The sequence below is a fragment of the Macaca thibetana genome, chromosome 8 (genome assembly GCF_024542745.1).
Source record: "Macaca thibetana thibetana isolate TM-01 chromosome 8, ASM2454274v1, whole genome shotgun sequence".
NCBI lineage: Eukaryota > Metazoa > Chordata > Mammalia > Primates > Cercopithecidae > Macaca > Macaca thibetana.
The window spans coordinates 32,682,124-32,696,619 of NC_065585.1; the positions used below are offsets into that span (position 1 = coordinate 32,682,124).

Here is a 14,496-nt window from a genome sequence, read left to right on the forward strand (position 1 = left end):
CAAAATTAAGTACCTATTGTTATAGGGGAGACATAAAAAGAAGCATGAAGGGAATGGCTGGATAGTTAGATATTTTCACTAAGATCAAATTTTTGAACAAAAGAAGAAACAAACAATAGTATTTTAATTTTAAAGTCAATATTGGTACTAATAGCTTTCTGAATTCAAATTCATCTCACAGAGCTTAAGGGTTAGGAAAGCCTTCTCTTAAAAAATGCTCCATGGGAGATATAACTTTCAAATATATTCTATACTAGATTTATGATTTGTGACATTCAATCAGGCTATATCAATGCATAAGTAATTTACTAGAAATATACTAGCAGTTTTGTAAGGTACAGCAGTTCTTTCAAACTGAAAGAGTCACAGACCACATCTAGTAAATTATTGATTTAATATATCACATTGCTCTTTTGTGACCTGCAAGAAGTCATCACTTTTAAAAGTACCTAACTTGCTTTCTGTGAATAATTTATACATTATATAATAATTTTCATTATAGAGTATATTTGATAATAAATTATACATTAAACAAGTGAAGAGTCAGATATGAAATTGCAAGTAGCTTAAGGCTATGTAGCCTGTATTATAATGTCTCTAAGATACCTGCACATTCAAGTAGCATTTCTCCCACATACATGTTTTGAAATTTCTTCTAATTCACTCAGTGATACATTTCTTCTTCTCCTCCTCCTTCTCCTCCTCCTTCTCCTCCTCCTCCTCCTTCTTCTGTCTTGCTCCTTCATCCCACATACATACACCTGCTCAAAGTGGTATTTTCAGTGGATGATTAGAAACCTTAAACCTGGTTGTGGTGTGATGGTCTGATTTCTCCAGAAATATTACATCTATCTACTGTATCAATGCATACATAATTCAGGTGTATAACAAGAATATATGTAATATAGTTGGATCATGGACTCGTTTTACTCATACAAATCAAATTAAACAAATTAAGCCAAAAGAGAATTTTTAAAAATTAAACAAATAGAAGAATAGAGAACAAGAAAAATAAGAAATTACACTGTGTGGATAAAACTTCACTCACTAAATGAGCATATTCCTTAGACTGATAAGATATTAGCCTGTGTATTCGTCTGTTTGCATTACTATAAAGGAGTACCTGATACTGGGTAATTTATGAAGAAAAGAGGTTTAATTGGCTCACATTCTGCAAGCTTTACAGGAAGTGTGGTCTGCCATGCTTCTAGTGAGGGTCTCAGAAGGCTTCCAATCACGGTGGAAGGTGAAGGGGGATTAGACACATCACATGGCAAGAGAGGAAGCAAAAGAGAGAGGGGGAAGGTGCCACACATTTTTAAACCACCATATCTTGGGAGAGCTTACTCACTATCGCAAGGATAGCACCAAGCCATTCATGAGGGATCTGCCCCCATGACCCAAACACCTCCTACCTGGCCCCACCTCCAATATTGAGGATTACATTCCAACATGAAATTTGAAGTGGACAAACATCCAAACACTATCATTCTGTCCCTGGCCCCTCATAACTTATATCCTTCTCACATTGAAAAATACAATCATCCCCTGCCAATAGTTCTCAAAAGTCTTAAATCATTCCAGCATGAAGTCCAAAGTCATAAGTTCCATCTGAGACTCATGCCCTTCCACCTATGAGCCAATAAAATCAAAACAAGTTATTTACTCTCAAGATACAATAGTAATGCAAATATTGGGTAAACATTCCCATTCCAAAAGTGATAAATTGGCCCAAAGAAAAGGTCAGTAATCTCCACACAAGTCTGAAGCCCAACAGAGCAATCGCTAAATCTTAAAGTTCCAAAATAATCTTCTTTCACACCATGTCCCACATTCTTGTGTGAGGGGTAGATTCCCAAGGCCTTGGGCAGCCCCGCCTCTATGGCTTTGCAGTGTGCAGCCCATGTGGCTGCTCTCAAAGGTTGGAGTTGAGTGCTTGCCACTTTTCCAGGCAGAGGTGCAAGCTGCTAGTGCCTCTGCCATTATAGAGTCTGGAGGGTGGTGGCCTGCTTCCCACAACTCCATGAGGTAGTGCCTTGGTGGGGACTTCGTGTAGGTTCTACAATCCCACATTTCCCCTTGGCATTGCAGTCATAGAGTTTCTCTGTGGGGCTCCAAACCTATAGCAGACTTCTGCCTGGGCACCCAGGATTTTCTATACATTCTCTGACATCTAGGTAGAAGTTGACGAGCAGCCTTCACACTTGCATTATGAGCATCTGCAGACCTAACACCATGGGAAAACTGCCAAGGATTATGGCTTGCACTTTACAGAGCCATGGCCTGAGCTGTACCTGGACCCCTTTGAGCCAAGTGCTGAAACCAGAGTGACTGGAATGCAGAGAGCAGCCTCCCAAGGCAGGCAGCAGAGCCATGGACCTGGTACAGGAAACCATTCTTTTTTCTAAGCCTCTGGGCCTGTGATGATAGGGGCTGCCTCAAAGATCTCTGAAATGCCTTCAAAGCCTCTTCCCCATTGTCTTGGATATTAGCTTTTGGCTCCCTTTTACTCATTCTAATTTCTCCAGCAAGTCATTGCTCCACAAGCTTGTATCCCACTTGTATCCCGTCCTGAAAATGCTTTTTTTCTTCCCTGCCACATGGCTAGGCTGTGAATTTTTCCAACTTTTACACTCTACTTCCCTTCTAAATATAAGCTCCAACTTTAAGTCATTTTTTTGCTCCTGTAGCTAATTATAGTAATGTAGGCTGTTTTCTTCTCCATCACTTTGAAAGCTGTGAATCTCTGGCCCCCGACACCCCACCCGGGCCTCACTCAGCCACGCTGATGTGTCCCAGCTTGCCTTTGTTATAGTTTGTACCCATGGTTGGTGGTTCCCTAGCTCTTGTACTGAACACAAGAAGGAGGATATCCTGTACGTTGAAGGGTGAGGGGGGTGAAGACGAATTTTATTAAGCAACAGAACAGTGCTCAGTGGAGAGGGGATGCAGGAGGTGGTCCCCCAATCTCACAGTCAGGCAGTTCTCTCCTCTTTGCATAGCTGTCTGGGACTTTTTATGGCCTCAGAATAGGGGAGGGGCAGGCTGTAGGTACTATTGGAAAAGACAGCATTCAATTGGTTAAAAGACATTTTTTAGAAAGAATCAATTAGGAAAGGGCAGGTGAACAGCAACAGAAGTTCTCACTCTGGGTCGCAGGTTTCATCTAGGACCAGCAGTCTGGTCTTTCAGTCTTCAAGCTGATTTTGCTCGAAGGTGGGGTTTCACCAGGGACCCATTCCTGTCTTCCTGGGCATTTGGCTGCCTCCTGCCACTCTCAGTAGGTTGTTAGAAGTAGCCAGGCCACCTGTTGAATGGTTTGCTGCTTAGAAATTTCTTCTGCCAGATACCCAAAGATATCACTCTTAACTTTAAGTTTGTACAGATCTCTAGGACATGTACGAGGACATGAACACAATACAGCCAAATTCTTTGCTAGAGAATAATACAGGTGACCTTTGCTCCAATTCCCACTGACTTCCTCATTTCCATCTGAGACCTCATCAACGTAGACTTCACTCTCCATATTTCTATAAGCATTTTTGTCACAACCATTTAAGTAGTCTCTAAGAAGCTCCAAATTTTTTCTTATCTTTCTATCTTCTGAGGTCTCCAAACTCTTCCAACCTCTACCCATTACCCGTTTCTAAAGCCATTTCTACATTTCCGTATATCTTTATAGTAGCACCCCACTCCTTGTGTATTAGTTTGTTTTCACGCTGCTGATAAAGACGTACCCAAGACTGGGCAATTTACAAAGGAAAGAGGTTGATCGGACTTACGGTTCCACATGACTGGGGAGGCCTCACAATCATGGTGGAAGGTAAGGAGGAACAAGTCACATTTTACGTGGATGGCTACAGGTAAAGAGAGAGAGAGAGAGAGCTGGTGCAGGGGAATGTCTCTTTTTGAAATCATCAGATCTCGTGAGACTTATTCCCTATTGCGAGAACAGCACAGGAAAGTCTTGACCCCATGATTCAGTTACCTCCCACCGGGTTCTTTTTACACCATGTGGGAATTCAGGATGAGATTTGGGTGGGGACACAGCCAAACCATGTCACCTTGATATGAATTTTTCTAGTCAAATTTTGCTATCAATTTGTTAGTCTGTTTGTATTACTATAAAGGAATATTCAAGACTAGGTTATTTATGAAGAAAAGAGATTTAATTAGCTCATGGATTTTCAGGATGTACAAGCAGCGTGGTTTCACCATCTGCTTCTGGTGAGGACTCAGAAAGCTTGCAATCATGGCAGAAGGCAAAAGGGGAGCAGGCATGTTACATGGCAAGATAGGAAGTGAGAGAGAGAACGAGGAGGTGCCATATACCTTTAAACAACCAGATCTAAGGATAACTCACTCACTATTGCTAGGACAGCACCAAGACATTCATGAGGGATCTATCCCCATGACCCAAAGACTTCCCATCAGACCCCACCTCCAACATTTCAATACGAGATTTGGGGGGGGCACCAACATTCAAACTATATCAGCATGGATTTGCTACTATGGGTTTGATATTAGACCTGGGTTTGCTGTTCCCTCAATAAAAACCAGAATCCATATAGCAGTCATATTATAAACATTTTACCATTGGATACATTTCTAATGTTTAAGATACATATCTTTCATATAGTATTGCCCCCAAATGTAAAGCACAGTAATCAAGCAAAGAACAAGCAAAAATTTCAATTGCAGAAAGAAAAAAAAAAAAAGGCTTATATGTATTTATTGAAAGAGGATGTATCTAGATTCTGTACTAAATTTAAGTGATTTTTTCTGGGATAATTTCTACCAAATGAAATGTTTATGTTATATGCTGACTATGGAACACTATTTTATAGTAGCCTGGTCTTGCAGGTATAGTTCATTTAATCACCCAAAGACATTTATGGAGAACTTACTATGTACAGACCCTGTCCTGAGAAGAGAAGAGAAGAGAAACATGATAAGACTTATGTTTTAGAAAAAGTGCTACCAGTGGTATGAACTTGTGGTGATGAGTGGAGCTGAGAGTCAAAGAGCACATGCAGAAATTGATGGGAGTCTGGACTGTGACAGTTACAGAGGCAGAGAAGCTAGAGAAGCTGATAAATCACATAAGGTTATGAGCAACAAATTGATTCTTTGTTGGACCCCAAGAGTCAGGGAGAGCAAATCTAGAATAATGGCATTTTATAAGTAGGCTAAGTTTGACATTTTCAATCTTTAAGTTGTTGGGCTCTATAGATATACATAAAACACAGTTCTCTGGTGTGTCAAAATTACAATTAATTGTTATCAATTACATAAACATTAAAATTATTACCAAAAGAAAACACATTTTAGAATCATCAGTTTGGCCTTTTGTCAAGTATGTTCTTAAGGAGGCAGGTTCTGTAAGATATTACATGTAAAAAAGTTTTCCATGATCAAATAAGTTTGTGAGAAAGAGCATGATATTCCCTAAACCTTACTAAAGTCTCAAGTCCTTCACTCATGTGTTTCCCACACTTACTTAATCATAGAACCATATCTTCTTAAATTCAAATGTTCTACAAACATACTATTAAAAATATAGATTTAGGCTGGGCACAATGGCTCACGCCTATAATCCCAGCACTTTAGGAGGCCAAGATGGATGGATCACCTGAAATCAGGGGTTCAAGACCGGCCTGATCAACATGGTAAAACGCCATCTCTACTAATAATACAAAAATTAGCTGGGCATGGTGGTGCATGGCGGTGCATGGCTGTAATCCCAGCTACTCTGTAGGCTGAGGTAGGAAAATCTCTTGAACCTGGGAGGTGGGGGTTGCAGCTAGCCGAGATGGTGCCATTGCACTCCATCCTGGGAAACAAAAGCAAAACTTGGTCTCAAAAAATAAAAATAAAAATAAATTAAAAAATAAAAATATGGATTTATTAACTACATAAGTTATAATTAGGAACAGGTGGGTTCTTATGTTTAATGAATTACAAGGAATATAGGCTGTTTAGAGAAACAACAGCCAATTTGACAAAAGGTCCACAGGTATATGTGGCATATGTCAAATAGCAAAAATAAGAATAGAATCCAAAGGTCTGACTTGCTTTTATCTTCAGCCGAGTAAGAGCCAGAAAGATAAAAGCGGCCCTTTTCTCGATTAGCCAATAAGATGACATTAAAACAGGAAGTAAGAATATAAAAAGCTTCTGGAGACCAATATTAGGAGAATCTGTGAAATTGGCCTGACTTAATTATTATTCCATTTATATTTTATGAATATTAGGTTAGTGAAAAAGTAATTGCAGTTTTTGCCATTAAAAGTAATGCCCAAAACCGCAATTACTTTTGCACCAACCTAATATAAAACAGATTACAATAGATGTGTATCTCAGAGCATAGTTAATTTTCCCTTATTTATAATAATAACACACTGCATAATTATTATCACTCACTATAATATTCTGTTATTGACTATAAATTAGGCCACGCTGTAGGCACTCATCAGAATAAACAGAAAATTATGGTTACAAGTACAAATAACAGAATCTAGCATAATACTACCATGTGATTAAATTTTAACCTTATAATATATTTGTAATTTAAAAGAACCTTCATATTTCTAAATATGATTTTTAATAAAAGCTGTCCTAAATGTCAATTATACAAAATAAAATATATAAAACAAATTCTGGCTGTCAGACACATGTTAATATAGGATGGCACAATGTTCATGACTAAGTCACAGAACTGAACTTGAGTTAGAAGTTTCCATTTCTATTCATACTTTCCAAATATAAAAATAAGAGTTTAATAGTTTTTGTCATGTTCATTCAAAGTATTATAATTTTAATTCTGGAGCACCTTAAAATCAGAAAGAAAATTAACATGAGACATACTGCCCATTCTTGAATGATTCTCTCATCAGTAGCATTATCAGTTGAATAAAGTTATCAGTACTGAAATAAGAATAACACCTGACTGCTCTAATCTCAAACAATAATGAGTGATGAGAGGGATGCATCTTTGGTTATTATAATCACTGTCAATTTCTTGCGTGTTTCTAGAGAATTCTAATTTTAGTGTGTTTCATTCTAAGTATTTATTACCTTTTTATAGAACGTTAAGGAAAAAAGGCAGAATATTCATTAGTCACTCAACTCAATACAACATCCTTTTTGTGTTGTGTGTGTGTGTGTGTTTTAAATATACTGTATTGCTCTATTTTAAAACTTTGACCAATAATTAATCACAAGTTTTTACTTTTTCAAACTGTCATAACTCTTCTGGAGGTACCTAATTCATCACTGCATGCAGTGCACTTTAAAAGGAAAATCAGACATTAACTTCAATAAAGTCCCAGTATAAAGACTACACCTATCTATTTCTAATCTCCTTTTCTCAAGTCACAGAGGTAAACCACTACTGATATCTAATGGAAATCACTGCACTTTTGTTCTTGATCTTATTTCTAGGTCAATGATCCTGATTTTCCTTGTGTAATGATTCCTTCCTCCCTATTAAATCGACAAAGAACATTCATTCAACTTTGCATCTCCAAACTACTTTATACATTTCCCTCCCATTTATATTCATAATTCTGGTTACTTTTGTATTTGTTTATATACCATTTATTCTTCATCCAACTGTAATCTAGCCTCCCCTACTTGCCCCCACCCCACTCTAGTTCAGGAGTTGGCAAACTTCTTCTGTAAAGGACTAGATACTATTTTGGGCTTTGCTGGCCACATATATCTTTGTTGAATATTCTTCTGTAGTTTTTGTTTTGTTTGTAACTCTTTAAAAATGTAAAAAACCTTTCTTGGTCCACAGTCTGGATTTGGCCTCCTTGCTATAACTTGCAGCGAGCTGCTCTAATTGAAACTACTCTACTAATAGCACCAGAAAAACTCCTTTTGGTGTTTGAGGAGAGTAATAAATTATACTCTGTCCTTCCTGCAAAACTTCAAAGGAAATCAAACTATCAGCTTTAATACTGGTAAAATATGAGGGGCAGTGACAGTGGGCTTCCTACTAGCTGTCTGCAACAGGCACAGCCCTACCCTCAGAAGGCACCCTAAAAAACCTACAGTATACAAGAGCACACCAGACAGTGTGCTCTGCAGGAAGGATGGCTCCTAATCTGAAGAAAGGTACTCAAAGGGTGAAGGAGGAGGGTCAGCTGGCAAGGTGTTTAAAAAGAAAAAAAAAAATCCCTCTTCATGCAAACTATAGACCTGGGGCAGAAAAACTCCAGTCTTACACTCCACATTGCCAAGTCAACCCAGACTTCAGACTTCTTTTTCATTTATGAATCACTTTGCAACATTTACCTCTTTGAACACTTGCTTTTCACTGAAACTCTTCTCCCTTGGCCCCCAGGAGAGCAATTTCTCTGGAGTCAGCCACTCTTTATCTGATTTTAAACCTTTGGTGTTTCCCAGAACCTCATCTTTGCCCATCTTTTCTCATTCTGCATACTTTTCAGAGTGATCTTATTCACTTAAAGAATATCAGTTACCATCCATATGCTTTCTATATTAAATCTCCATTTAGCTCAGGTCTCTCTTGAGTTCTAGAACTATGAATCCTAATGCATCCCCCATCTTGTGAATAACCCCCATCTACAGTTTATCAGAAACATTAATTTCACCCTCATCTTTTCTTTTTTTTTTTTCTCTTTTTTTAACATACCACCTTGGGCCTGAGGTAGCCAATAAGTCTGCCTCAAGGCACCATCAACAACTCCTCTGATTTCAAGGTAAATTATATATACAGATAAAGGTTGATGAGAAAGTAGAATACTTAGATGAGTGGGTGAATGTGTTTGTACAGTCATTCATGTCTCACACATAGTGTTGAATCTGAGTAGAATTTCAAAGCCTGACAGCAAGTAATACAATTTCCCACTTGCATATTTAATTTATCATTATCATAAAAAAGATGATCAATTTCACACTCTTATCACAAATGAAAGCTAGGCCACCATTATTATATTTCTAGATAACACCATTACAACATTGTTATATTACATACTTTGTTTCTGAGAACAGGAAATTTGAATACTTATAAAGTTTTGTTTATATACTTTTTTATTTTTTAAATATTTAACACTAGAAGATCTTATTAAAAGTTGCAAATAAATTATACACCTTAAATTCCAGTAGCCATATATTTTTATATGAAGAAGATAACCATGGTATCAATTTTTTTAAGCTTTTTTCTAAAACTGATATTTTCACCATTTTTTCCTAGCACCCTGTGGAAGTCGTTCAACAGGTTCAGAAGGCACTGTTCTATCACCAAACTATCCAAAAAATTACAGTGTGGGACATAATTGTGTTTATTCTATAGCAGTTCCAAAGGAGTTTGGTAAGTAAGATTCGACTCATTATGTAGTATTTCATCCAGACATGCTTTATTTTTCACTACACGCTATTCAAAATTTTTAAATGAAAATACCTACTATCCATAAAGTATTTTACTTTGCAATTCTTTTTAGATGGTGGTTTTGTAATAATACAATTTTGAGGTCATCTTACTCAATCTGAATTTACAGTCAAGTACACAGGTGAACAACAATACAAAAATGAAAACAGGATTGTTTTTAATTTTTAAAAATGAGTATATCAGTAACCTTGCAAGTGCCTTCATATTGGAATTTTATAAAATGGGAAATTGCCAGAGCATAAAGCCAAGGCTGCTCTGTAAAATATGTATTAAGTCAAATATTGAACTATTACAATAGTAATAAAAGTATTTACAAAACAATCATATCAATTTTATAGTTTATTAACACATTTCCAGAAAGAAGAGCTTTTGGTTTTAAGCATCTAGTTTCAGGGACAGCAATAAATACAAAAAGACAGCAAAGGACATTTCAGCTCATCTTGTCAACCTGACAATCTATTCTGCATCGGCACTAAGAAGACAATGTGTCCTTTGCTGCCTTCACATCTTTCTGATCACACGTCTTAGAAGTCACTTATCTGGCTTCTAAAGGTTTTGGTTCTGAGATCCAGCTGGATCTAACCCGGATTAAGCTCTGTTCATGGATGGATAGGCAAGGGAAATTTAGAGAGCAGTAAAGTTCATAGACTTCTACAATTTAGATTTACAGCATTGTGTTACATAGTAAAGGATTTGTTATAGCTATAAGGAATGTCTGGGTCTGGATGACTCAGTATTTCAGCAGAAGGACATGGATTTTATCATTAGAGATAGTTGCATAACATCTTGACTTAACATTTCTGCTGCTGAGATATAAAATAAGCTGATGCTTCCAGTCCAATTTCTTATAACCAGATACCTATATATCCTCCTTTTCATCCTTCTGAAACAAGTCCAAGATCTTCAACTTACTTGAGAGCACTGTCATCAGAAATGAAGTACTAAACTTTTTATTTTAACATTTAAACAGAGTGATGATGCCAGCATTAGCAAAGTGTATGTTTTTGTACTCTACAAAGTATTTCTTTCCCCTAGCGTATCGATCGGTTGAATCAAAGGTGAGCTCTTTGATAGTGAAGAGAATGACAGTTTAGAAAGAAAAATATCATTCCCTTAATTGTGTTTATTTTTTGCCTTTTGAGTCCTTCCTTTGCTAGAGAGTTTTATGCTCCCCAGATGCAAAAAAATGTTACATGGTTGCTGACAGAATCCTAACAATTATTATCCAGAAAACTTCATGGCTCTCTGAGTCCTCTTTGGAAGCCATTATTTATCCTATTATTCTTGGGATGCCATGTGGCCAAAGGAATGAGAAAGAGGAAAATTAGCCATTTAGTGTCCTGACAAATAGACATGCTGGTCACCTTGGAGATGTATTACTGTAGCCTATGTATGCTCAAAAAGAGAAAGAAAAAGTACTAATTGAAACAAAAGTAAATTAACAGATTCCTAAAGAATGAAATCTATATTTTTGTAGGGTTAATATAAGTTGAATTTAATCCTCTTAATATTAAAAAAACTGCTATGTTGAGCCAATAATAGTTGGTTTTTAAAACTATTTTTAAATGAATCTTCTTGTTTTTTGTGGACAAAACAAAGTGTACTTTGATTTATTAGTAAAAAACTAATTTTATTTTACAAATGTTGCATCATTCTTCATTTTAAGTTACATATATATTTAAGCACCTGTATTCTAATTTCAGCCTTGTCACATGTTAGCTGTCTGCCTTTGAACAAGTTACATAATCTCTTTGAGACTGCCTCTTTATTTATAAATTTGCTATCATTTTGTTTGTAGATTAGAGATGTGAGCAGTAAATGAGAGAGATACATACACATGTAAAGTATGTCTAACATACTTCATGTTTAATATCATTGGGTTAACAAATGCCAGCTTTCAAGTCAGATTTCTGGGTTAAAGCTCAACTTAACTTACTTGCTATTTTCATTGGACAAGTCACATTGTCAGCCTGAACCTTACACATCTCTAAAGTAGCAATGGCAAATACACCTTATATGGCTATTTTATAATAATTTGATGTATATGAGTGATTGGCATAATAACATAGTAAGTCGTATGCATACACAAGTACACATATACACCTTCTTCTTTATGTTCACATTCATATAAAACATCCCCTGTCCCCTCTTCCACCCCCGAAAAAGGTTAAATTAAATGACCTACATTATTAGATTGAACTAAGGTCTTAAAAATAGCATTTTTAAAATAAGACAACTATTTGTGTTATTTAGTTAAAGCATGAAAACAAATATTTTGGGTTTTATATCCCAGTGGCTATTCAATCATCTGATAATCCCTTACAATTTTCTGGGAGTAGGATAGTGAAAGTAAATAAATACTGACTGTTGACTTCTTCCTATTACCTTCCTATTACCTTCCTTTACCTCTTTGATGAGAGATGGTCAAGCAGTAGTTACTGGATCTCTACAAATCAGATTTCTATTTTGCTTCTGCTTCCTCTCATTCTCACTTTGCCATAATTTTTTTTCTGTTGCCACATTGAGCTATATTTATTACTTTTCAGTATTACTTCATCACATATCACTTCCCACATTTTTTTCTTTTACTGTCATTTATCTCAAATTATAATAATTCCTTCGTCTGTATCTTTTATATGCAAATGCTCTTAGAACATGACTCTTACATCATTTAGCACAGGGGTTCCTAACCCCTGGGCCATGGACTGGTACTGGTCCTTGGCCTGTTAGGAACTGGCCCGCACAGCAGGAAGTGAGTGGCAAGTGAGCTATCATTACTGCCTGAGCTCCACCTCCTGTCAGATAAGCTGTGGCATTCGATTCCCATAGGAGTGCAAACCCTGTTGTGAACTGTGCATGTGAGGGATCTAGGTTGTGCACTCCTTATCAGAACCTAACTAATGCCTGATGATCTGAAGTAGATCACTGAAACCATCCCATGGAAAGATTGTCTTTCACAAAACCTGTCCCTCATGCCAAAAAGGTTGGGAACCACTGATTTAGCACAATGTCTGTCAAATACACTCAGTGCATTGACTGGATTGCATTTTACATATGGGTTAAGGCTCTAACATCCTTATGTAAAAAGAAAATAACATATAACCAACATTACACATGAAAATAAATTAAATCACCCACGAAAGATCTACATGACTTTACATATGACGATTGTCTCTGAAAACTCTAACAGAACATTTTTAGTCCTTCAAGGTAAGAAGAGATAACAGATTATTTCAGATAATTCCAGATGAGCTACTTGTGTTTCTTACAGGCCATGTGATACCAAATTACTTTTTTTTTTTTTTTTTTTTTTTTTTTGCCTGGTGTAGAATTAAATGCCTGTAAGTTATTTTTGCCATTACTTTTGATGGCAAAAACCACAATTACTTTTACACCAACCTAATAAATATGTGCATATTACTCCGCTTTACTGGTTGATTGAGTAAATACTCTTTGTCAGTCAATTGCCACCTTTTAGTTTTTATAAATAAGACAAATGTCAGTTCATAATGTTTTCATGAGCATCACTGAATTTCATTTGAATTCAGGTATTGGGGTCAGATTTTGGCAATATTCATCCTGCAGGATTCTACTTGTTTTATTATTCTTAGAAAAATAACAGTTATGGATCAATTGGATATCATTTATTAATATTTTACTCCCCTCATTCTACATATAAGACTAATTACATTTGGCTTTTTGGATTTAAAAAATCCTACTTATCTATCAATAAAATATATTTAATTTTTCTTCATTTTTCAATGTTTAATCACCAGTTGCCTTTTTCTTGTGGTTTAGTTGCTTAAGACTTTATGAATTATATTTAAGGGTCAGAAACATGGAAGACCAATTTTATTTTACCTTTCATTTGGTATAGATAACATGCTTCAGAATGTAAGAGAACTGTTAACATTGTCAGAGGGAAATTTTTTTGTTAATATGTATTATACTTATACCTAGAGTATAGGAGTCCAAATAAGATGTCAGGGAGGGAGGAATTAGTAAAATTTGGGAATAAATGTGTGGATTTCTATCTCAACAATCCTGGCTGAGAAGAAACATAAATATATAGGATGACAGTCAAAGTAGAGTGTAAATCGGCAGATAATGTTTGGTTTTGTTTATTTTCTCTTACTCCAGCAGATACTGGGGTATTTAATTTAAAGCCCAAAGAGAAAGTAGAGAAGACAAAGCTGAAGATATGAGGTGTATCAATTGGTTAAAAAAAAAAAAACAAAAAAACTTCAGGCAATTGGAGGAGATGAAATTTTAAAAACAGAGGGAAGGACCTCCTTATAATTCAGAAGAAATAATTTGCAATTAGCAACATGATATCTGTATTACTTTCACATGAAATATTGAAATAGTCACATGAAATATTGTTGGAATTATCATTCCTTCCTATTCTCCCACCTCCATCTCTCTTCAATCATTCTCTTCTTATTTTCTAGGAATTATGTGTAACAGAGAACATATTCGTGTCCTAAGGCTACTATAACAAAGTACCACAGGCTTAGTGGCTTAATTTTATTCTCTCACAGTTCCAGAGGCTGGATGCCTAAAATCAATGTGTCAGTAATGCCACACTTCCTCTGTTGGCTCTAGAGAAGCATTCTTCATTGCTTCTTTCTAGTTTCTGGTGACTCCCAGCAAGTCTTGAGGTTCCTGGGCTTATAACTGACTTACTCCAATCTCTGACTCCCTCTTTACAAGACTGTTTCTCCTGTCTGTCTGTTTCTGTGTGTCTCTCTGCTTTCTCTTGTTCTTATAATGACACCACTTATTGGATTTAGGGCCCACTCTACTCTAATATGATATCATCTTGATCCTTAACTAATTACGTCTGCAAAAACCCTGTTTCTAGGTATGCTGACATTCTGGACTTCTTGGTGAACATAAATTTTGGAGAACACTATTCAATCCACTATGAAGGGCAAACTATGTATCTATATCTATACACACACATATATATAAAATTTTATGTAGAAAATCTTAATATAAGTTGCTGTATAAAGCATGCATCAGCTGTGTGGACTGCAAACTGACATTCAGATTTCTTGGAAAATTCCAACATGTAA

At 36.2% G+C, this 14,496-nt stretch overlaps 1 protein-coding gene across 5 annotated transcripts in view; it reads left to right on the forward strand.

The window, feature by feature from the left end:
* The window catches only part of CSMD3 (CUB and Sushi multiple domains 3), a 1,234,985-nt gene that overhangs the window by 976,418 nt on the left and 244,071 nt on the right, over positions 1-14,496 (forward strand). For all 5 annotated transcript variants that reach the window (XM_050802135.1, XM_050802136.1, XM_050802137.1 and 2 more), the window contains one exon: positions 9,224-9,340. In XM_050802135.1, the coding sequence (XP_050658092.1) occupies positions 9,224-9,340 (117 nt within the window). The remainder of the gene's footprint in view (positions 1-9,223; positions 9,341-14,496) is intronic.